Genomic DNA, 22,278 nt, shown 5'->3' with positions numbered 1-22,278 from the left:
AGTTAAGGGTGTGCACTGACAGATCAGCAGGAGGCATAGAAAGGGGAGGCTGAATAAAGAACTCTTTACAAGGATCTTCTTAAATCCTAGGCATTGATTGCATATTATTAGTATTGGCAGGAAATGTGGATTGTGAGCTAATGGACCGATTTCTGGCTTGGCTGACAGAGGGGTAATGGAGCTACCTGTAAAAGTAGAGTGCAGAAAGAAATAGGAGTGGGGGATAATATGTTCAGTTAGGGACACGTCAAGGTAGAGAAATGGAATGCTGCTACAGACACAGTGCCAGAGGCTCAGCATAAAGACTTGGAAGGTATTCTTGCCATTTCTAAACTGAGCAAGGACAGGTGCTATCTTTGGGTGTTGCATGGTAAATAAATAATGATCAATGAATCAGGCTTAACCTGTGGTAGCGCAGTGGATAAAGCGTCAATCTGGAAATGCTGAGGTTGCCGGTTCGAAACCCTGGGCTTGCCTGGTCAAGGCACATATGGCAGTTGATGCTTCCAGCTCCTCCCCCGTTCTCTCTCTCTCTCTGTCTCTCTCTCTATGCTCTCTCTCTCTCTCTCTCTCTCTGTCTCTCTCTCTCTCCCTCTCTCTCTCCTCTCTAAAAAAAAAAAAGAATAAATAAATAAATAAAAATTTTAAAAAAAAGATATGATCAATGAATCAGGTTATCCTACTGCATACACTACCCTGTCAGTGAGTCTGTTTTCAGAACGGTATGAACTCCCAAGCCCGTCTTTATGACCAAAAGCAATCGTCTCCCAGGAATGCCGCAGCAATGTTCTGTTTGTCCGACACGTGCAATATGTAGTGAGGCACGCAGATCAGCCAGATGGGTTCATAGAGGTGGCTAGCTATCAGCTGCTGCACTGAAGCGACAGGTAGGGGAAGCAAACTAGCCAACTACTGAGTTAGTGATGTGGGCCCGACCTGGTACCCATGCTGACATCCTCTCAGCTTATTGAAAAAGGGCATCTTCATACAGGTGGAACAATAATCCCAAGAACAGATTTCCAGGTTTGGATTTCTGGTTTCTTCAGCACTTCCTGGAAATGAGAAGGGAGAAGGCTTCAGGTAGGTAGCTGGTGGGGGGGGGGGGGGTGCTTCTATGGCAGAGGGCTGGGAGGGATGGGTCAGGCCTTCAGAGCTTAGAAGCGGCAGATTCTCAGCGCCCTGACCTGAAGGAGTCACCAGGAATAGGGTGTAAGGAAGAGAGGCTGATGTTTCTCTGCTTCATCTTCTCCCCCAGGGAGAAGAAACAGAGCAATTGCAGGGACAGAAGTACCTGTCAAGAGCTCAAGGCATGCTTGGATCCTGGCCCCCTCTCCCACCTTCTCAGAAAGCATTCCAGGGACTGCCTTCTATTGTGGGGGTGTAACCCAGTACAGTATTACAGAGTGGATCAGAACTATGGGTTCTGGAGTCAGACAACTTAGATTTATGTCCCATTCTGGAACTGAGCCTCTGTTTCTTGATGTGTGAAATAGAATACACCTCTCTGCCAAGATTTCAATCTCAATTCTACCACTGACAACCATGTAACCTTAAATCATTCCTCAAACACCTGGCAGGCAAAAATGTCAGTGGAAACTGTAAAGCCCTTGGCTTTTGCTTCTGTCTTTACTCTGGCGTTCAGTGACAACACACAGTGATTGGATGAGGCTGGTCTTCTGGGGAGCTACGACCCAGGGATGAGGGGAACTGCCGGGGCCAGGATGGGGAAAGGCAGTCATCTGGTTTAGGTCTAGAAGTGGCTTCTATTTCCTTGGCTGGAGAAGAGAGCCAAGGGGGTTGTAGGAAGAGACTTAATAGTTGTCAAAGGCTTTGGGAGGCCAAGATGAAAGCCACAGCATAAAGTGACACCCTCCTTATCAGTCCCCTACCTACCAGCCTCCTGAGCCAAAGCAAAAAGTAATCTTCAGGCAGCTGTTACCACAATACCAACAGCTCAGCAGAGGGGTGCTTGGCAGCAGGAACTTCGCTCAGGAAAATGGGAAGTTGCTGAGAAAGTGTTTCCAATAGATGCTTCAACATAATAGTGCATTTTCATTCACACCACGTGGGACCAACGTGAGAGTCCACCATCTCTTCCCTGGTTTCTCCTTTTCTTTAGCCTTTGGGTGTCTATGGCTCAGGAACTGCCTGCCACTCCCGTCAGATGAGATAAGGCAGGGGTCCCCAAAATACGGCCTGCGGGCCACATGCGGCCCCCTGAGGCCATTTATCCGGCCCCCGCCGCACTTCCGAAAGGGGCACCTCTTTCATTGGTGGTCAGTGAGAGGAGCACAATTCCCATTGAAATATTGGTCAGTTTGTTGATTTAAATTTATTTGTTCTTTATTTTAAATATTGTATTTGTTTCCGTTTTGTTTTTTTACTTTAAAATAAGATATGTGCAGTGTGCATAGGGATTTGTTCATAGTTTTTTTTTATAGTCTGGCCCTCCAACGGTCTGAAGGACAGTGAACTGGCCCCCTGTGTAAAAAGTTTGGGGACCCCTGAGATAAGGGCTTCGGGAACTTGGGCAGAAATGTTGCTGGTTTCTAGCAGAATTGGTTGTTTTGAAGGTTTAATGTTGTTCTGAGATTATCTCTGCATTTTGTTTTGCTCTGTTTTTTTCCTGCTAATTCAGGTAATGAGAAAACTGAGCAAGCAATTTCAAATTTGTTTCTCTTTCAAGTAGGAAATCAAATAGAGCAGGTGTGTCCAGAACAATTACCTGCAGTAATAATACTCTCCATTGCTGCGGCGTTACAGTTTAGGAAGTGCTGTCCCATTGCAATCTGTGGCAGTGTAGGGCCATAGCTGGTCCGTCCCCCTTCTGGTCAGTATCTGCAAAGCTCCGGAATGCGCTGAGAAAGCTCTGAGCCTAACGTCCTGGACACAGATCGAGCTCCACCTGCAACTAACTCACTTAATGATTTAAGACAAATCTCCAGGCCTTATATTATTTTCAACCACAAAATACATTCGGACTAGTGTCTGCTTCCAAGTACAAAATCCTATCATTAAAAGTCCAATTCGCCTTCCTCTAAAGCAGATTGTGTGGGATTAGATCGACAGGTGTTTTCTTTTCCAGCCCGTGACACTGTACAATGGGAAGGACCTTTTTCTCATCCTGACGACCTCCCAATCCATCCTCTCCGCTCTAACAGGCAGCCTCTTTCTCTCGCTTTGAATTCTTGAAGACCAACAAGTAAGTGCCTGACTCTGGATGTGATGACCGAGGTTTGAGGACACAAGGGAGGCACGCTTCCTGTAGAGGACACTTCTGCCCAACTCTCCTAGGTCACAGGAGGAAACTCGTGCACCTCTGTTTTTGCTGTAAACAAGGCTGAGAAAGGCCGATGCTGTTTGGAAGAGGCAGCTGGAATGTGGGTGCCGTCTTCCAAGTCGTGCATTCCAGGTGTTAGAGGACTGGATATTTATGGAACACGGGGATGCTGTCATTCATCAAGTATTTGGCCTGGCAGCTAGGTGAGCTGTGTCATCGCTTTGAGATGTGGAAACACATGGAACACTTTGAGACAGAGTCCAGTCATTGTGCTCACCAAGAATAAACATTGTGAGTTCTATATCAAGCTTCAGTGCTATCAAAATCGCCCAGAGATTATTCCCTACACCAGGAATATTCCCACCACAATGCCCAATCAACAGATATACTCAAGTGATTTGAAACCAAACAGAGAAGGAAAAAAAAAAAAAAAAAAAGGCCAAAACTAGTTACAGGAAGATATACCCCAGGCAAATTAAGATAAGGCGGGAGGGACGCTCCTTTTCTTCTCTGTGAGTCTATCAAAGATTTGAAGGTAAATTTAGGAGCAGCAAGTTGAAAGGCACACTTAAGTTTTGAATTTCAAGACTGAGTTTCTGTCTCCAGAGAGGGCAACTCTATTCTTCTTGTCCCCGAAGAGACGTCTCCAGTTCTCCAATGATGATTCCAGGCCACGCACTGCTGCCGCTTCCCAGAGAGAAAACAGTGGGCTATTAGAGAGAGACTTTGTATTCAGAGTCTTGTAAGATGCAGCTCATTTACCCTTAATGAGAGCAGAGATGAACAATTGCTGCCCTTCTCCTCCTGCACAGACAGACCCTGCCTTTACACACATTGCATCACTAGAAATTCCGTCTTTACAGCAAGGAAGGCAGAACCTCAGCCATCCAGATGCTTGCCGGTGTCTCCAGTGGGCTGGTGAATGTAAAAAGAAAGGTCTCTGGGAGGAGATGACAGGTCTTTACAGAAACTGCCTCTGACCACAATTGTCTTCTTATCTATTTATTTATTTTTGTGCTCTTGTATTTGCTTTATTGAGGCAGGCAAAATAGGGATGTAAACAAAGCTGAGATTCAATAAACTTACCAGGGCTGTGTGAGTCCTGGCACTGCCACACTTTGCCACCGTGATGGATGACGCAGGAGCGTGTCCCTCCGCCAACGGATTTGGATTTGCGCTGTGACTTGCAGCTCCAGCCACAAACTGCCTGGAGCTGCACGTGAGCCTGGAATTGAGTTCAAAGTTTTTTTAGATTCACTTCCTTGTCTCAAAAAAAAAAAAAAGCTGTTTGGTCAGAAAGTGATCCACTCGCCATAAATCTGAGCACTAGTGACTTTCCTCTTCATGGCCCAAATTAAGTAAACTCGTTGTTAAAGCAAACTAAAGCAGGATTGAGGAGAAAGCAACCCAAACCCAAAGTGACTTTTTTTAGAAAGATCAAAACATCTAGCGGAAAAGACGTAGAATTCAGTTCCATCAGATTTTTTTTTAATTGAGGGCCATTTCTTTTTGCTTATTTATTTTGTTATTTTACTTTCGCAATGAATAAATTTGTACTGCCCCAAATCAAAAAGTACAAAATGGCATAGAAGGAAAGTCTCCTACCCACCCACGTCTCCCAGGTGTTCGTTCTGTTTACCTTTCATCACTTTCTTGTGTGCCTTTATTTGATGAGCATAAAAAGAAAGACATATTTTTTGCCTTTTGTATACAAATGGTAGCATAATGCATGTAGAGCACTTCACATCTGGCATTTTTCACACTACAATATTTCTTGGATATTACTCCTTATTAACACCTAAAAAGCCTCCTTGTTCTGTCTTGGGGCGGCGGGGTCTAGGTATTCTATGCTTACTTGAGCAATTCCCAGCTGATGGACACGTGCACTTAGGTTGTTTCCAACCCTTAGATATTGTATTTTTTTACTGGTGTAATGAATAATGTATAAAAGTTATTTCGTTCAGGTTAACTGCAAGATACATCCCTAGAAATGAAACTGCTAAGACTTAAGGGTACACATATGTATAATTTTGACAAGTATTGCTAATTTATACCCCGTAGAGGTTGTAATTTACTCTCCCAAATTGTGGGATTTAAAAACTAGGTGGCCCACCATAGGTGAGTGTGAGGGTCCTTGGCTGTGAGTGTGGGCCGGCCAGCATGCGGCACCTGAGCAAAAGGCTTAGGGGGAACTTAGAAATTTTACATGTGTTTTATTCACAGTTTCTACTCACTTAGAACAATATTTTTTTTTTTACCGGAAAGGAGGTAACAAGTTCTGATGATTTTTTTTCTGATGATTGTTGTTTCTTAAACAGAAGATTTTTTTTTTTTAATGACAGTGGCTTGGACCTTTAAAGGACCTAGACGGTTATTGGTAAATGAAATTACTATCCACAGAGCCTGTGTTACTGCGGTTTTAGGACGAGAGCACCAGGCCTTTGGGACTCCACAGGCCTCTTCTGCAGTTGCCTGTCAGGTCGCACAGCATGTGGGCTGGAGTCTGCTTCTGCACCCTGCTCGGTCCTGTCACTCAGGGCTCCCTCATCTGGGCACCTCTGGAGAATGAGGCTGCTGCAGGTCTTTCCCACCTCCAGCAACAGGAAATACCAAAGGACAAAAGAATAAGCCAAGCCAGGGCCCAAATCTCTGAAGGCTATGGGAACTGGGGTGGAGTGGGGGGGTTGAAAAGTCACCTTAAACAGTAGCTTCTCACCAGGAAATGCCTGGAAGTTTGGACTGAAACAAAAGATCAGGGTCCAGCAGCCCCCTTTTGCAGGTAAATTCATTATTATGCCCTCACCCTCCTTGTAAAAACAATCTAGTGGAACTTTACGTCCACCAGCTTCACCAGGCTGGTGTGAGACAGGCTTAGGACTTCCCCAAATTGGGCTACAATCTAGTGAAGTTCTGAAACACTTGTTTTTATTGGGTCTCTCAAACAATTGTGTATTGCATATCTGTCATAATAACTGTAATAACAAAATTAATATAGCAATTTTTTGACAGGTATGTTTCCATATCGTTATCTAGGACCTGAGAATTCATTAGAGAAAACAAGATGAATTCATATAAAGCAGCTAAACTTTGTAATGTTTTTTGGGTTCACTTGGTTCTTTTAAATTCCTAACATGAAGCTGGGAATATTAAAGTTCAAGAGGACTGTACATAAAGCCTATTCCAATTGATTCCTCCCATTTTCCAGATTTTAAAAAAAAGGCTCAAAATGATTATGTGATTTAAAAAGAGGGGCTGTGGAAACAGATCAAAGTTTGAGACTTTGGTCCTGATTAGTGGCTCAGTGATAGAGCGTTGGTGTAAGTCCAAGGGCCGCTGCCATCACAACCATGCACATGCAGGTTCTCATTGAATTCATGCAGATGATAAAGAAACAGTGGAGCCAAAAAATGGTGGGCCGTTCCTTTATTCAAGATTCACACTGGCTGACGAGCAAACACACAGGGCTCCCAAAGCCACTGATACATTCTCTGGTTCCACAACCAGGAGAATCTTCTCTGGTTTTTCCTAGAATCAAAGCCCTCACCAGTCTCAGCAGAACTCACAAAAGCCCCTCACCTCTGTTCCCCATCTCCTTCTCTCTGTACAAACTCTGCAAAAACATGGCTTCCTCCCTTCTCTTTTCAATACTTTCTGATATGAAAACCTCTCCTCCAGCAAACATTAGCAAGACAATGGCCATTCCTAAGCAGGAAGGTAATTTGCAATTTCACAGATCACATACCTGGCGCTGCCCAGCGCCATTTTTTAACACTAACAGTGAGCAAACTCAAAAAATACAAATTTTACACACTCATTTGCCCAACAGTCAGCTCGGCATGTGGAAGTCCCAGGTTCAATCCCCAGTCACGGCACACAGGAGAAATGACCATCTGCTTCTGCCCACCTCTATCTTCCCCTTCTCTCTCTCTTCTCTTCAGACAGGCAGTGGCTCGATTGGTTTGAGTGTGGCCCCAGGCGCTGAAGATAGCTCAGTTGGTCCCAGTGTGTCACCTCAGGTACTAAAACCAGCTCAGTACTCGAGCATTAGCCCCAGACCAGGGTTGCCAAGTAGATCCCAGTTGGGGAGCATGTGGGAGTCTGCCTCACTATCTCCTCACCTCTTACCTAAAAAAAAAAGTTTAAAACCTCATTCTGCCACCATCACTTAGTGCTCATGTAACCTTGGACAAATGGCTTATCCTTTCTAGGGCTCAGTCTCCTCATCTATAAGATGGTGATATTAAACACCATAGGTTAGATATGAAGGTTAACTCATTTAAGTAAAGTATTTATTGGCATAATTTACTGGCAGTATCAGGACCAGAAAGCTCATCTCTGTCTCTCAGTCCATGATCTTTCCACATCAATGGCACCTACTGTCCTTCCTGTTCAAAACACCTGCCTTGTGACAGAATGAGGGACCAGGAGCTATAAGTCTTAGTCTGTGAATCTAGAATTCGAAGCATAAGAGAAATCATAATTCAGTCAAGAACCAGTTTTGCAGATGATGAAAGAGAAATCAGTTTAGAAGAGAGGGTTGTTCCTAAGAGCAGTTAGAAGGCCACTGCAGTCGTTCGGGGGGGAAAAAAAAACAGTGATGCTTAAATCTTGGAACCTTCTTTGCTTATAAATTGGCAGGGGGTGGGGGTGGGAACTGAGGCATGTAGAGGCAGGATTGGGACTAGAACCCCAACGTCCTCGTACACCACACATCTAGGAGGCATCTTCTCTATGAGTTTGTCTATACCACAGGAGAAGCAGCTTGGTGAGGAGGCCTAGAGACTTTGCCAGTTAGACAGAACCCTAACCACTCTGTGCAATTTATTTATGTGTGTGGGTGGGACCTATGGCATAGCTTCTCACCAACAGAATATGGCAAAAGTGAGGGATGTCACTCCAGCAATTTTGCTATCATCTCATGATAGCTATAACCTTGAGACAGAGTAGTGCTAGATTTATATTGTTGCTGTTATAAAAATGAAAAAAAAAATTTCCTAGCTGGGAAATAGTAGTATTTTGTCATATAAACCAATGATTCACTATCCACAAAAATATTTGCTACTATTATTTCTTTGAGCCATCTTGCATGCTAGTGGACAGCATGGTCCCCTTTCTGGTTAAAGACTTATAGGCTAAGTTTTTTCTGAGTATGAGTTTAAATGCCCATTGACTGGCTTGCCATGGAAGACGGGCAGAGCTAGTGGCCCATCTTGGGTGGGCACTAGATAGTTTTCTTATGGCCAGCCTCATAATGGGAGGTCTTCCAAGATCAAGGCCGCTATCTCTTCTGGCATCTGAGCTCTTTGGGGGCATCATCTCTTTTTATGCAGAATTTTGCATTTTGAGTATTAAATCTAGAAGGCACTGATCTACTAATCTGTCCATGACAGTTTGGAGATGAAGTAGAAACTTTAGTAATGCACTGTATTTTACTATTTCAAACTCTACTATTTACTAAAAGATAAATTCGGTGATTAGGTCCAGATTTTACTTCACGTTGAGCTTCATTCTTTTACTTTTAAATATTTTTTTACTTTTTAATATTTTCAGGTCTTGGGGTTTTGTGGGGCTTTTTCAGATTAAATATGGACCAAATTCTTAAAATAGGTCTTTAGCTTTTTACCTCGTGGGTGTTTGACTTTCAAAGGCTCCAGTGTGCACATTGTGTCTTAGTCTAAAGTGAGGCTTAATCTTTCAAAGAAATGTCTGTTGTATAGACTCCCCAGGGGAAACAGGAAACCTCTGAAGGACTCTGTTCTTGAGCTTTCTGCATTAGGAGAAAAAAAAACATTTAAATAAAAATACATCACTTTTTCATAGCATTCAACTAGCAGAGTTAATTTTGATCACCTTAAACTTTCCAGTTAAGACATTTCATAGATTCTAATAATCTTGTTAAAGTATTACAACAGGAATGAGAAAAGACTCCTGACTGTGCGTGAGCAATCTGGGTATTGCTGGTGATGTCTACGTACTGCTCGTGACGTCTACGTACCGCTTGTGACATCTACATACCACTTGTGGCGTCTATGTATTGGTTGTGACGTCTGTGTATTGCATGGTGTCACCAAGATGGAAGGTTAGCAAAGTTTCTTTCAGCTCTAGCAGATCCTGTTGGGAAGTCATTTGAATTATTACTGCTATTTTTGCACAGTAATCAATAATAAAGCATCTGTTTTTTTGCAGTAAAGATTGGGTGGCCATAAGGCTTTTATTAGCTCTGGGAACGTCAATCAATGTGCTTTAAATAAGTGCCCACTAATGGAATTCAGCTCTATAGAGGCAGTGAGCTACCTTACTAAAGGGACGGAGACCTCTTCCACCCTCCCCTCCCCTACCTCCCACTACGTCAAATTGATCCGAAGGGCAGGGAGCAGGGGCCTCTGAGAAGCCTGTGCATCAGCCTGTGGGAAACTGTTTCAGGAAAAGTTATTTTCATTGGTGGGGTAGAGTGAAATCAGAAACCTGAGCTGCTTACCCAAAAAAGCAGCCTTCGCATTCAGAGCATTTCCTCTTGATCAGATGCTGATTGCTGGCTGACCTTATCACACTGAGTTAAGCTAAAGAAAAAAAAAGTCTTTTGTTTATTCATTGAACAAATGAATTGAAAAATGCTAGCTGTTGACTTCATTAAGTAAAATCAACAAAACCATTTCCCAGCTTAAGCTCTACATTTAGTTACCCTAATTCAAAATAGAACAAAGCACCAGGCATTATACTATGTATTCACTTAGGCCCTTTAAATTAGCAGCTTGGCCATCAAGAACAGCATAAGAAGTGAAAGTCTGGATAGCACGGGTGTGAAGACTACCTCAGACACTCACCTGTCCTTGGGGAAGCAGATTGACCCTTCTCTGTGTCAACCAAGGCTCCAACCTATACCATGTGTGGTTTAGGCAATTTCCCTGGCCTCTCAGTGACTCTGGCTCTTGATCTGTGAGTGTTCCTAGTCCTGACCTTCATGGTATCTGTGAGGCAGAGGGCTTCTGAGGACTTGGCATCTCACGTATGCTGAGGACAGTTAGCTGTTGGCATTACACATGGGAGCCCAAAGCATGTTTTTATGTAATGTCCTTTCCACCTTTGCTGCTGATGGTTTCCAAGAATTAAAATGTGGGCCATGGAGGGAAAAGGCAGGCTATTTTAATTAATAAATTTTACATAAGTTTGGTCAAATTATTCCATAACAAAGAATTTAGTGTAACCCTTTTAAATAGTGACCTGGTACAAATAACCATATATTGAGGTCCTCATTGGTAGGACCTGTGATGGGCTTCAAGGTATGCTGGGTGCCACTATACCTCTAGCAGATCCAAAATTATTATTACTCAAATGCTTTCACAGTTAAGGTTAGAGATGCTACAGACCCAAGAGCCAGGCTCATCTGAGAATTATTCTCAGGCCCAGGCTGCAAGGATGTGTTTGTGTTTGAGAGGCATTCAAGTACAGTAGAAGGCTTTGTTTAGAGTCCCCCACTTACTAGCTCTGTAACCTTGAGCAAGTTAACGATTTCTGAGCATCAGTGTATTCATCTTTCAAACAGATGTGACAATATCTACCTCATAAAATGGCAACGAGGATCCTGCCACCATTAACAAGTAGTAAGGGCTCAGTACAATTTTCTCTTCCCCAACATGATCTCTCCTACAAGAATAGAGGTGGCTCACTCAATAAATGGAGAGATAGTAAACAGACCAAAGCATAGTCAGGGACAAAACTGATTTACAGTGTTAACAATATTTATTTCTCTAAACAACTCCTGTCTTCAAAGTATTTGACTTAAAACCACTCTTTATAAATAAGTGATGTCTCCTCTGCTGTTCCTACTATAAATAGGAGCTTTTAGGAAATGTGAGTTCTGCATTAGAGAATATAAAAAAAAAACCCCAGATATTCTACAGTTGTTGATGTCAGGGCTACACTTTCAAGCAAGACCAGCTTGTTGACTAGAAGGAGACAGAAGAAAAATATCACCACCTCTTGTTGAGACTTTGGCTGCCTGACCGTCTTACTATTGCTCTTAGACATTTATTTGGCAGATTGGAGAGTTAGGAGACTTTGTCATTCACACGTTGCCCAGAATCTATTCACTGAGCTGGCTTGGTTTCCCTCCTGAGACATGGATGAGAGCTGGTTGTGCTGAGTAAACATGGGGCTGGATAGGGGAAGAGGAGAGAAGGTACAAGGAGCACCTCAGGAGAGAAAGAGGCTGGATGCATACAGTTGGTGCGATCGGGGAGAGGGGAGTAGAGTCAGTGCTGGCAAAGATTAGACTGTGGGGGGTGGAATTGAGTGCCTTTAGTACTTAGAAAGAATAATCCCTTCCTTCGTCTACATTGACTTGTCTCTTGCTCCTAGAATCTATATATCATTAGTACAGCAGCTATTCTACCTATTTTCCTTAAATTATAACTTAGATAGGGTTTCTAGACTAGCCTGGATCCTACCCACCCTTGGAAATATTGTTATATATGAATAAATACATTTCTAGTAACAACCAACTTAGAGATGAACTTGGTCTTAAATTGTTACGTGGAGGATATTGAAAATTCCTAATAGCTTGACAGGTTCAAATTCCAAATGACCAAAACATACTTCTTGTGTTTACTGTGCAAATTTTTTGTTATAATTGAATGGCAAAAGTTTAAATGCATTTAAACAAAAATCAGAAAACATAAACAATTCCACTGAAATTACATTTGATTAGAGGTAAAAGTTATAAATCTTTATTGATTTACTTACTTATTATAAGATGAAGCACTTATCTCATTCTGACTTGACCTTTATATGACTTGGATCTTTTTCTAAAAGCAAGAAAGATCCAGATATAACCAGATCCTCCTATAATTCCTATAGGCTATTGATGCAGTGTTGTTGACTAATGCACACTGAAATGCAAAATTAAGTGCCTTACCCCAAAGCCAAGTTCAGGGAGACTAAAAGTTCAGTATTTTTTTTTAAAAAAGCAAGCAATCATAAAAGGAAAAATGCATTAAAGATTTATTAAATTGGGGCAGGGGAGGAAAATTAAAGTTTTTAACTCTTAAAGAAATCACTTAATAAAAAAGGCACACAGACACTATTTTATAAAAAAGGCAAAACATATTATTTGGCAAGCAAATTAGAAAAATAGTTTTAGCAAATATTTTATAGCTAGACAAAGGGTAATTATCTCGGTTATATAAAGAATCTATACCAAATATGTATATATCATGTATGCACATTCATAATCCTCCAAACTATTAGGATTTAGAAAATGCTTGGAGAAAATACAATTAGGAGAAATGGTCAACACTATTAGAAGGTAAGCACTTACTTTGAACTTTCAAAGGAAAACAAAAATACATACTATTTGTTTATCACATTTATAAATTTTGCTTGTTTTAACAACTCTTTATAATATTCTCAGCTCCTGAGGTATAGGAAATAAAGCCTTCTCATTCACTAATAGAGCATTAAATTGTTGGACCAACCTCCACTGGGAAAGCAATTTGATAACATGAGTTGAGGTACTCATATTCTTTAATGCACTGGTTTCCTTTCTCTAAGCTATACTAAAAAAAAATGTATTCGGGAGATGACATCAGAGTAATGGCGGGGTAGGAAGCGATACCGATAAATCTCCCCCAAAACTCAACAAGATCTTCAACCAGAAACAGAAAAACCTATACTTGGAGCCTCCAGATGCTTCGCAATACACCCGAAGGTATGGTCGAGTGAAAAATTGGCTAAATATATAACCAAACCCCGAAGGAAATAGGGAGTAAGAAATGCTACGCCTTCCTCACTAACCTAAACAGGGCGGCTTTCTCTGGTAACTGTGAATATAGAAACTGAGGCAGGCAAAGGGGGTGAATAGATCCAGGCCGCGGCACAAACGGCCGAACCAGGCTGTGGCACGGAGATCCAAGCCGAGGAAAAACTGATCCTGTGGCAACCCGGGCAATACAAGCTAACACTCACGCCAAACCCAAACAAAGAAAGACAAGCAGGGCAGCCATTTTACCCGATCTCCTGGTCGGTGCGCACTTAGTGGGCGAGAGATTTCTTCCTAAGCCCTGGAAGTGGGTGCCCGTGTTACCCCACACAGAGGCAGAGTCAGAGGCCTTTCTGTAGGCCGAAAGCAGAATCTCTGGGCAGCCCCAGCACCCTGGGAAAGCCGCGCACGGGAGGGAGCGAGAACTAATTCCAACGGTGGAAATTTTCCGTGCTGGTGGGGGTTTCACTCAGAGGGAAACGCGGCCGGCCTCATATCCTGGTCTGCGTGCGCAGACAGGGAGTGAGAGATTCCTCCGAGTGCCTCGGCAGTGCACGCCCGTGTTATCGCACAAAGGGGCAGAGTCAGGGGCCTTTGTGTGGGCCAAAGCGGAATCTCAGGCTGCCCCAGCGCCTTGCAAAAGCCACGCTCGGGGACGGAGCGAGAGCCAATTCCAACGCTGCAACTTTTCCATGCAGTTGGGGGTTTCACTCAGAGCTTGAGACTGCTGGCCGGATATCCTGGTCTGCGTGCGCAGACAGTGAGTGAGAGTTTCCTCCAAGCACCCCGGAAGTGGGCGCCCGCCTGTGTTACCGGACAGAGTGGCAGAGCCAGAGGTCTTTGAGTGGGCGAAACCCCGCCTGATTATGCTAGCAGCTCTGACTGACTGAGCCTTACCCAGAACCCTGTGCTGAGTGGAAATAGAGTGGGGAGTTGCCAGCTCTTTGAGCCTCTTACTATCCAGGCAGAGGCAGCAGCAACCCCATAGCTGGATTATCAGGCTACTAATTGAGGAAGGAAAGACTAGGAGAAAGGCTCCAGGAACACGGACTCTCTCACTGTCGGAGCCTATAAATGCTAATGAGCCTCGACTGCCAACGAGACTAAAGCACAATACATGACATTACCATAGAGACTTATCAACTGCAAACCTCTACCTGAGCGTGCCAAAGGGGCAGAACCCGGGGTACAGAGTAACCAACCAGGAAGAGGGAGAGAAAAGAAAAAGCAAGAAGATAACCTCTCAAAATCAAGAATAATCTGCAGACTTTATAACCTATCCCATTTTATTATATTTGTTCGTTTGTTTCTCTTATCTTCATTCTTGATACTTTTTTTCCTCCTCCAATTTGGCCGATTAACTCTCTGCCGGTCTTACTCTCTCCTCTCCTTGAACTACACTACCCATAAGTGTTACATCTCCCATTATCTTTTCTCTCCTCTTCCTTTCTCTCTATGAGAGTTGCACTCCAAAACCCTTAACTCTCTCTCTCTCTCTCTCCCTCTCTCCTTTCTTTTTTCTTCTTTTAGTGTTTCCCTCTTTTTTTCTCTCTCTCTCTTTCTTTTCTCCCTCTATATTAGTTTCTTCCTTTCTCCTTTACATCTCCTCTCATTCAAACCTCAATAACAAACAAATTATCTTATCTGGGACTCAAACTTATGTTTGTGGCCTTTTGGGGGATTTTTACTTCACCTTTTTAACTCACTAGCAGTGCTCCCATCCCTGGCTCTCCATTTTATCTAGTTCTTGTTCCACTAAATACAATAGTAATTTTTTAATTTGTCCCTCCATTTTTCTGTTTTCCTCTTATTCCTCTCATCATAACTCTTAGACAACCAACACCTAAAAGCAAATCATTTTATTCTTGACCCAAATTTTTTCCTTATTTTCTTTTTGTGGGTCCATACCCCCTTTTTTTCTTTTTTTCTTTATTTTTTTTTTTTTTGCCGCTTTATTACTTTTCCCCAATTCAGGCCCTCCATCACAGGCATTGTTTGTTATAATTCACAGTTCACCACAAGATTTTCTCAAGAAAGAGGGGAGAGGAGAAGAGAAGAAAAAAGGAGGGGGGGAATAATTTCCTTTTTTTAAAATTTTTATTTTATTTTATTTTTCTTTATTTCATTATTAATTTTTTTTAAAAACAACTCTTTTCAATTTTATATTTATTTTTTTAACTTTTTATTCTTTATTAAATCTCATTAATACTATCAACAAAACCACCCTCAGATGCCATTAAGGAAGAGAAAATCAAATATCATGGATACAAAAGAAAGAGAGGTAACACAGCTAGATGAGGAAAAATCTATGGAGAAAAAATTTAATATATTGGAAACCTTGGAGCTAAATGACAGAGAATTCAAGATAGAAATCCTAAAAATCCTCCGAGATATACAAGAAAACACAGAAAGGCAATTTAGGGAGCTCAGAAAACAACTCAATGAACACAAAGAATATATGTCCAAGGAAATTGAAACTATAAAAACAAATCAAACAGAGATGAAAAACTCAATTCACGAGCTGAAAAACGAAGTAACAAGCTTAGCTAATAGAACAGGTCAGATAGAAGAGAGGATTAGTGAAATAGAAGACAAGCAACTTGAGGCACAACAGAGAGAAGAAGAAAGAGACTCAAAAATTTAAAAAAATGAGATAGCCCTACAAGAATTATCTGACTCCATCAAAAAGAATAACATAAGAATAATAGGTATATCAGAGGGAGAAGAGAGAGAAAATGGAATGGAGAACATACTCAAACAAATAATAGATGAGAACTTCCCAAGCCTGTGGAAAGAACTAAAGCCTCAAGTTCAAGAAGCAAACAGAACTCCGAGTTTTCTTAACCCCAACAAACCTACTCCAAGGCATATCATAATGAAATTGACACAAACCAACAGCAAAGAAAAAAATTCTCAAGGCAGCCAGGGAAAAGAAGAATACAACATATAAAGGAAGGCCCATTAGATTATCATCAGATTTCTCAGCAGAAACTCTACAAGTTAGAAGAGAGTGGACCCCAATATTTAAAGTCCTGAAAGAGAGGAACTTTCAGCCACGAATACTATACCCATCAAAGCTATCCTTCAAATATGAAGGAGAAATAAAAACATTCACAGATTCAGAAAAGATGAGGGAATTTATCATCAGAAAACCCCCACTCCAGGAATTACTAAAGGGGGTTCTCCAATCAGATACAAAGAACAAAAAAAAACAGAGCCACAAGTAAAAGCTCCAAGAAGAACACAATAAAACCAAATTTAAACTGTGACAACAACAAAAAGAAAGGGGGGGAGAAGATGGAGATTAACAGTAGCAAAGGACGATGGAGTGCAAAAGTACTCACAAAATAGTTCGCTACAATGAACAGGATAGGGACCCTTTTCATTACTCAAACGCAAGAGAAGTGAAGGCAAAAATTAATGAATGGGACTACATCAGACTAAGAAGTTTTTGCTCAGCAAGAGAAACTGATAGCAAAATAAACAGAAAGCCAACTAAATGGGAAATGATATTTTCAAACAACAGCTCAGATAAGGGCCTAATATCCAAAATATACAAAGAACTCATAAAACTCAACAACAAACAAACAAACAATCCAATAAAAAAATGGGAAGAGGATATGAACAGACACTTCTCCCAGGAAGAAATACAAATGGCCAACAGATATATGAAAAGATGCTCATCTTCTTTAGCTATTAGAGAAATGCAAATCAAAACGGCAATGAGATACCACCTCACACCTGTTCGATTAGCTATTATTAGCAAGACAGGTAATAGCAAATGTTGGAGAGTCTGTGGAGAAAAAGGAACCCTCATACACTGTTGGTGGGAATGTAAAGTAGTACAACCATTATGGAAGAAAGTATGGCGGTTCCTCAAAAAACTGAAAATAGAACTACCTTATGACCCAGCAATCCCTCTACTAGGTATATACCCCAAAAACTCAGAAACATTGATACGTAAAGACACATGCAGCCCCATGTTTATTGCAGCATTGTTCACAGTGGCCAGGACATGGAAACAACCAAAAAGCCCGTCAATAGATGACTGGATAAAGAAGATGTGGCACATATACACTATGGAATACTACTCAGCCATAAGAAATGATGACATCGGAACATTTACAGCAAAATGGTGGGATCTTGATAACATGATACGAAGCGAAATAAGTAAATCAGAAAAAACCAGGAACTGCATTATTCCATACGTAGGTGGGACATAAAAGTGAAACTAAGAGACATTGATAAGAGTGTGGTGGTTACGGGGGGAAGGCGGGAATGGGAGAGGGAAAGGGGGAGGGAGAGAGGCACAAAGAAAACAAGATAGAAGGTGACAGAGGACAATCTGACTTTGGGTGATGGGTATGCAACATAATTGAACGACAAGATAACCTGGACTTGTTATCTTTGAATATATGTATCCTGATTTATTGATGTCACCCCGTTAAAAAAATAAAATTTAAAAAAAAATGTATTCTTAGATATAAAACAGTTTTCATATATCCATCATGGTGTTCTTTATAAAAGTACAAAATGCTGAACAATCGAAGTGTTCAATAATAAAGGAAGTATTAAATAAATTTTAATACTATCATTGGATCAAATGTCATAGAACCTAAAAGTGAAGTTTATCATGACCATACCATATGGAAAAGAATATTCTGCGTGATTTCCATATACTTAATTCTGCATGGGAACATTCTAGAAAGAAACTCGCAGAAGCACTAGCAGTGGTTGTGTTTCACCTATGCAGAGAGGCAGGAAGTGTGTACGGTGGTCCAGATCTGAGTCCAAACTGCCTGGGCTTAAATCCCAGCTTTGCCACTTGAGCAGCTATTTGGCTCTGATATTGAGTAGCTATTGGAATTGGACAAGTTTTCAGTTCACTGTGATTAGATTGCTCTATCAGTAAATTAGTGGTTAAACAATACCTGCCTCCTGGGTTTTTTGTGAGTATTAAATATTCTAGCACAAGTAAAGCACTCCAACAATGCCTGGCATTTATTAAGAGTTCAGTTAAGTGTTAGCAATCACATTTGTGGCTTACGTGGTAGAATCAATATGGGCCAACTTCTGCTGACACTTTTCTATATTTTCCAAATCAAACTTTTCTCTCTTGAACTTATTACTGTTACAGTAGGAAAAAAAGCAATAAATATTTTCCCGGAGGCCCTAAAAACTAGGTCAGCCAGATTTTCTAGTCACATAGATGCAGATTCTTTTTTTTTTTTTTTTTTTTTTTTTTGTATTTTTCTGAAGCTGGAAACGGGGAGAGACAGTCAGACAGACTCCCGCATGTGCCCGACCGGGATCCACCCGGCACGCCCACCAGGGGCGATGCTCTGCCCACCAGGGGGCGATGCTCTGCCCCTCTGGGGCGTCGCTCTGCCGCGACCAGAGCCACTCTAGCGCCTGGGTCAGAGGCCAAGGAGCCATCCCCAGCGCCCGGGCCATCATTGCTCCAATGGAGCCTTGGCTGCGGGAGGGGAAGAGAGAGACAGAGAGGAAGGAGGGGGTGGGTGGAGAAGCAAATGGGCGCCGCTCCCATGTGCCCTGGCCGGGAATCGAACCCGGGTCCCCCGCACACCAGGCCAACGCTCTACCGCTGAGCCAACCGGCCAGGGATAGATGCAGATTCTTAATTGGAGCATTCCAGTATGTAATCACAGAATAGATACCTCACGGTTGCTGAGACCCAAGAGTTGAAGTTGGAGTTAGCTGCAGTGACAATTGAAATGAATTTTGTGTCCTGTTTCATAGAAGAAGAAGCACATTTCCTAAGAAGTTAGGATGGTTCAGTTTCCTTAAAGGGTGGCTTAGCATCCTTTGGAAAAGTTTACCCCTACCCATAAGCAATGCTCAGATAACTTTGTACTTCTATGTAACACACGTTTTAGTAAAGTTGGACAAAAGAAAAGATTTACAATAATGAAATAACTAAATTTTCTTGGGCAAGGAAAGTAAATTAGGGGAAGGGGAGAAAGAATAAATTTATTCAATACCTTTGTTAATTTCCAAACGTTTCAAAAGGTAGTGTGTGCAATTTGATTTACATATAAAGTTGTTATTTTAAAACATATATATTTCAAAGTTCCAGGAGCAGAAGGAAAATTATGGAGAAAATTTTTTTCTCTTTCCCCTAATTTCCAAGTTTTCAGGGAAAATCTTTGGGAAAGGAGTCTCTGCTCATTTTCCAGTCTTCTCAGGCCAGCAACTAACGAGTCTGTACAATACAGTTGCCAAGGTGCTACCAAGACCATGCGGACAGAAACTGTGGTGTGTAGGCAGGGAAATGATGAAAACGGACTAGCAATGTGAAAAGAGGAGTTGTTTTTTAATTGGAAAAAATTAAAAAGTTATACTACCCTTTAGAAGTGGTTACGCTAGCCGTTCCAGCATCTGTTGTTATGAAGGCACTTTGTTACAATACAACTTTTATTTATTTATTTATTTATTTATTTATTTATTTATTTATTTTTATATTGTCTTGTTCCAGGATACAGCATTTATCTCCTAGTTAGACTCCAATCTTTGTAACTCGGTACTGAGCCATGTCAACATTGGTTCCGCTGCATTTAAGTCAGACAAAGAAATTTTTCATTTGCTAAAACCTGGGAAAATTTTCTTCTACAAATTCTCCTTGAAGCCATGGGTTCCGCCAGACCCTTCCAGCCTGGCAGAAAAAATAGGAGCAGGAGCATCGCTTGCACGAATACTTGTTGCTTAAATAAATTCACTGGTCATGATCACTGGGCTAATACTATTCATTTGTCTGGGACTGTTACCTCAGTTTCCAAAAAGAATCAATTTTTCTTCTCCTCTTTTTTTCCACCCCCAGGTACAATCCTCGGGTTTGCGCTGCGGTCATACAAAATGAGCTACCGGGAGGTCAAGTACTTCTCCTTTCCCGGGGAACTTCTGATGAGGATGCTGCAGATGCTGGTTTTGCCGCTGATCATCTCCAGTCTTGTCACAGGTACCATGGACAGTCTAAGTGTGCTTGTTGTAAGAGATTGCTTAAAAAAAAAAAATAAAAAACAACAACAAGGCCTTTAGGTTTCTGCTGGATGCATGCTCTGTTCTAGAAAAAAGAAAAAGAAATCCCTTCAAAATGGTGGAAAGGTGACTTTAGTAATGCATGAATGATAACAACTTGTGTTTTACCAATCGCAAGAGGAAACAGATTTAAACAAGCACGTAATCTGGTCTGCCTCCCTACGAAGGAGGTGCCCTGCTAAACACTACACACCCAGCTTTCTCTGACCACTGCGTACAAAAGGTCTGTTTTCTCACCCTCTTATCCCACCCAGATAACATCTGGTTGGACAACCTATTAGCTATTGATGCCAGAATGCTTGTTCTCAGAGCCACCAGGACTTGAGCGGAAGCCTTCTTGGAAGCCTCAGCAAGAGGTAATGCCCACAACACACTCACCAACTCTGCTGCCACCAACACTGTCTTTTCTTGGTGAATCCGCATGATTTCGTTTCCTTTTCCAGTTGTCCCCCACCCCATCCCCCGTTACCTTTCACGCTTGTGGGAAAAGGTGGAGGGGGTGGGAGATTTCTCCATCCTGGTACTTTGTCAGTGGACACTTGGACTTTCAAGGAGTGCAAACTTGGCTGGATAGGGTTCTGTTTTCTATGACAGGGAGATGACAGTTTCCCGAGCGAACGTTTCAGATAAATGGGTCGTTGATGGCGGTACTGTTTCTGACTGGACCGTGGGCCAGTCACCCGATCCAGGAGCTGTGAGCTTCCTGGAGAATCATGGCATTGACACGGCCCGCAGAGCAAGACAGGTCACTAAAGGGGGCCACCACATTTGATTATTATACTGTGTATGGATGAAAGCAATCTGAGAGACTTGACTAGACAAAGTAATTCAGTTAAAAACATCAGAGCTGAAACTGAACTACTTAGGAGCATTGATCCTCAAACCAGCTTATTACTGAAGACCCTGTTATGAGAATGAGTCCCACTTTGAGACGTGTACCAGTAGTGTGTGAAGTCTGCAGGGCCTTCCTCAAGAGGGCTGGCTAGCCACGTCCGTCCCTCTCTGGCCCCTTGTCACCCGGTTCCACGTATCCTAAAGGAGGGTCACGTCCATAGCTCAAGGCCAATGCTGGGTTTTCCATCCATGTGCTGTATCTCTAGAAATAGTAATTATAAATTGAAATCAGTGGTTGTGTTTAGCAAAAGAACAAATAAATGTCTTTGACTCAGACAAAAAAAGAAAGTTGCAGGACAATGTCACCGTCAGTTCTTCCTGCTCTGCACATCTCTGACTTAGAAGAGGGTAGGCCAGAGGCGTGCCCCAGCAGGACTGTTCTGGGTCTGTAGCTAATGCCCAGAAGGCAGGTATTACCGACCCTGTTCTCTCTCCCACTCTTGGCTCGCTGTCCACCTTAGACAAGGCACTCTACCTGTGTGAGCTGGCTCTGCGCATCTTCCCCTCTCCCCCAGGAAGTTCTGGAGGGTATTTATAATCTCCTTTCAAGATCTCTGTGTAACAAGAACTTCACAGTACAACTCAAAAGTCATGAGGCAAAATTCTGACTACATCATGCCTCAGGACAGAGGTCGGGAACCTTTTCGGCTGAGAGAGCCATGAACGCCACATATTTTAAAATGTAATTCTGTGAGAGCCATACAACAACCTGTGTATGTTAGGCATTATCCAATAAAAATTTGGTGTTGTCCCAGAGGACAGCTGTGATTGGCTCCAGCGACCCGCAACCATGAACATGAGCAGTAGGAAATGAATGGATTGTAATACATGAGAATGTTTTATGTTTTTAACATTATTTTTATTATTATTAAAGATTTGTCTGCGAGGCAGATGCAGCCATCAAAAGAGCCACATCTGGCTCGCAAGCCATAGGTTCCTAACCCTGCCTTAGGAGGCTGGCCAGTACTTGGACAGAAACAATGTCAGATTTTTCCTCAATGCCTGGCAACTCGCTGCGGGCTTCCACTTGCCCAGGTCTTGAAACAAGTGCTTGCATGTACGGGGGCTCCTATTGGAAGAACTATCATAAAACAATCATGTAGACAGGGTGATTTGGCAAGCTTGTTTCTGAAACTGTGCTGGCCCATTGCTGACCCAGGGGTAATCACTGCAGCCTCAATTTTTATCACAAAGGTTAGATTAATGTTGATCTGAGGGCACAATCTCATTTTATCCACTTGCTGCCAATTTGCTGGGAGACAAGTTCTTGGCAGTAAGCAATTAGGGGGCA

At 42.2% G+C, this 22,278-nt stretch overlaps 1 protein-coding gene across 1 annotated transcript in view; it reads left to right on the top strand.

The window, feature by feature from the left end:
* Positions 1-22,278, top strand: part of SLC1A3 (solute carrier family 1 member 3) — an 85,866-nt gene that overhangs the window by 6,435 nt on the left and 57,153 nt on the right. Inside the window, exon 3 of the mRNA XM_066378968.1 lies at positions 19,876-20,013. Within this exon, the coding sequence (XP_066235065.1) occupies positions 19,876-20,013 (138 nt within the window). The remainder of the gene's footprint in view (positions 1-19,875; positions 20,014-22,278) is intronic.

Source organism: Saccopteryx leptura, chromosome 1, assembly GCF_036850995.1.
Source record: "Saccopteryx leptura isolate mSacLep1 chromosome 1, mSacLep1_pri_phased_curated, whole genome shotgun sequence".
NCBI lineage: Eukaryota > Metazoa > Chordata > Mammalia > Chiroptera > Emballonuridae > Saccopteryx > Saccopteryx leptura.
The sequence above is the reverse complement of the archived record's forward strand: the minus strand, read 5'-3'. Positions and strand labels throughout refer to the sequence as shown.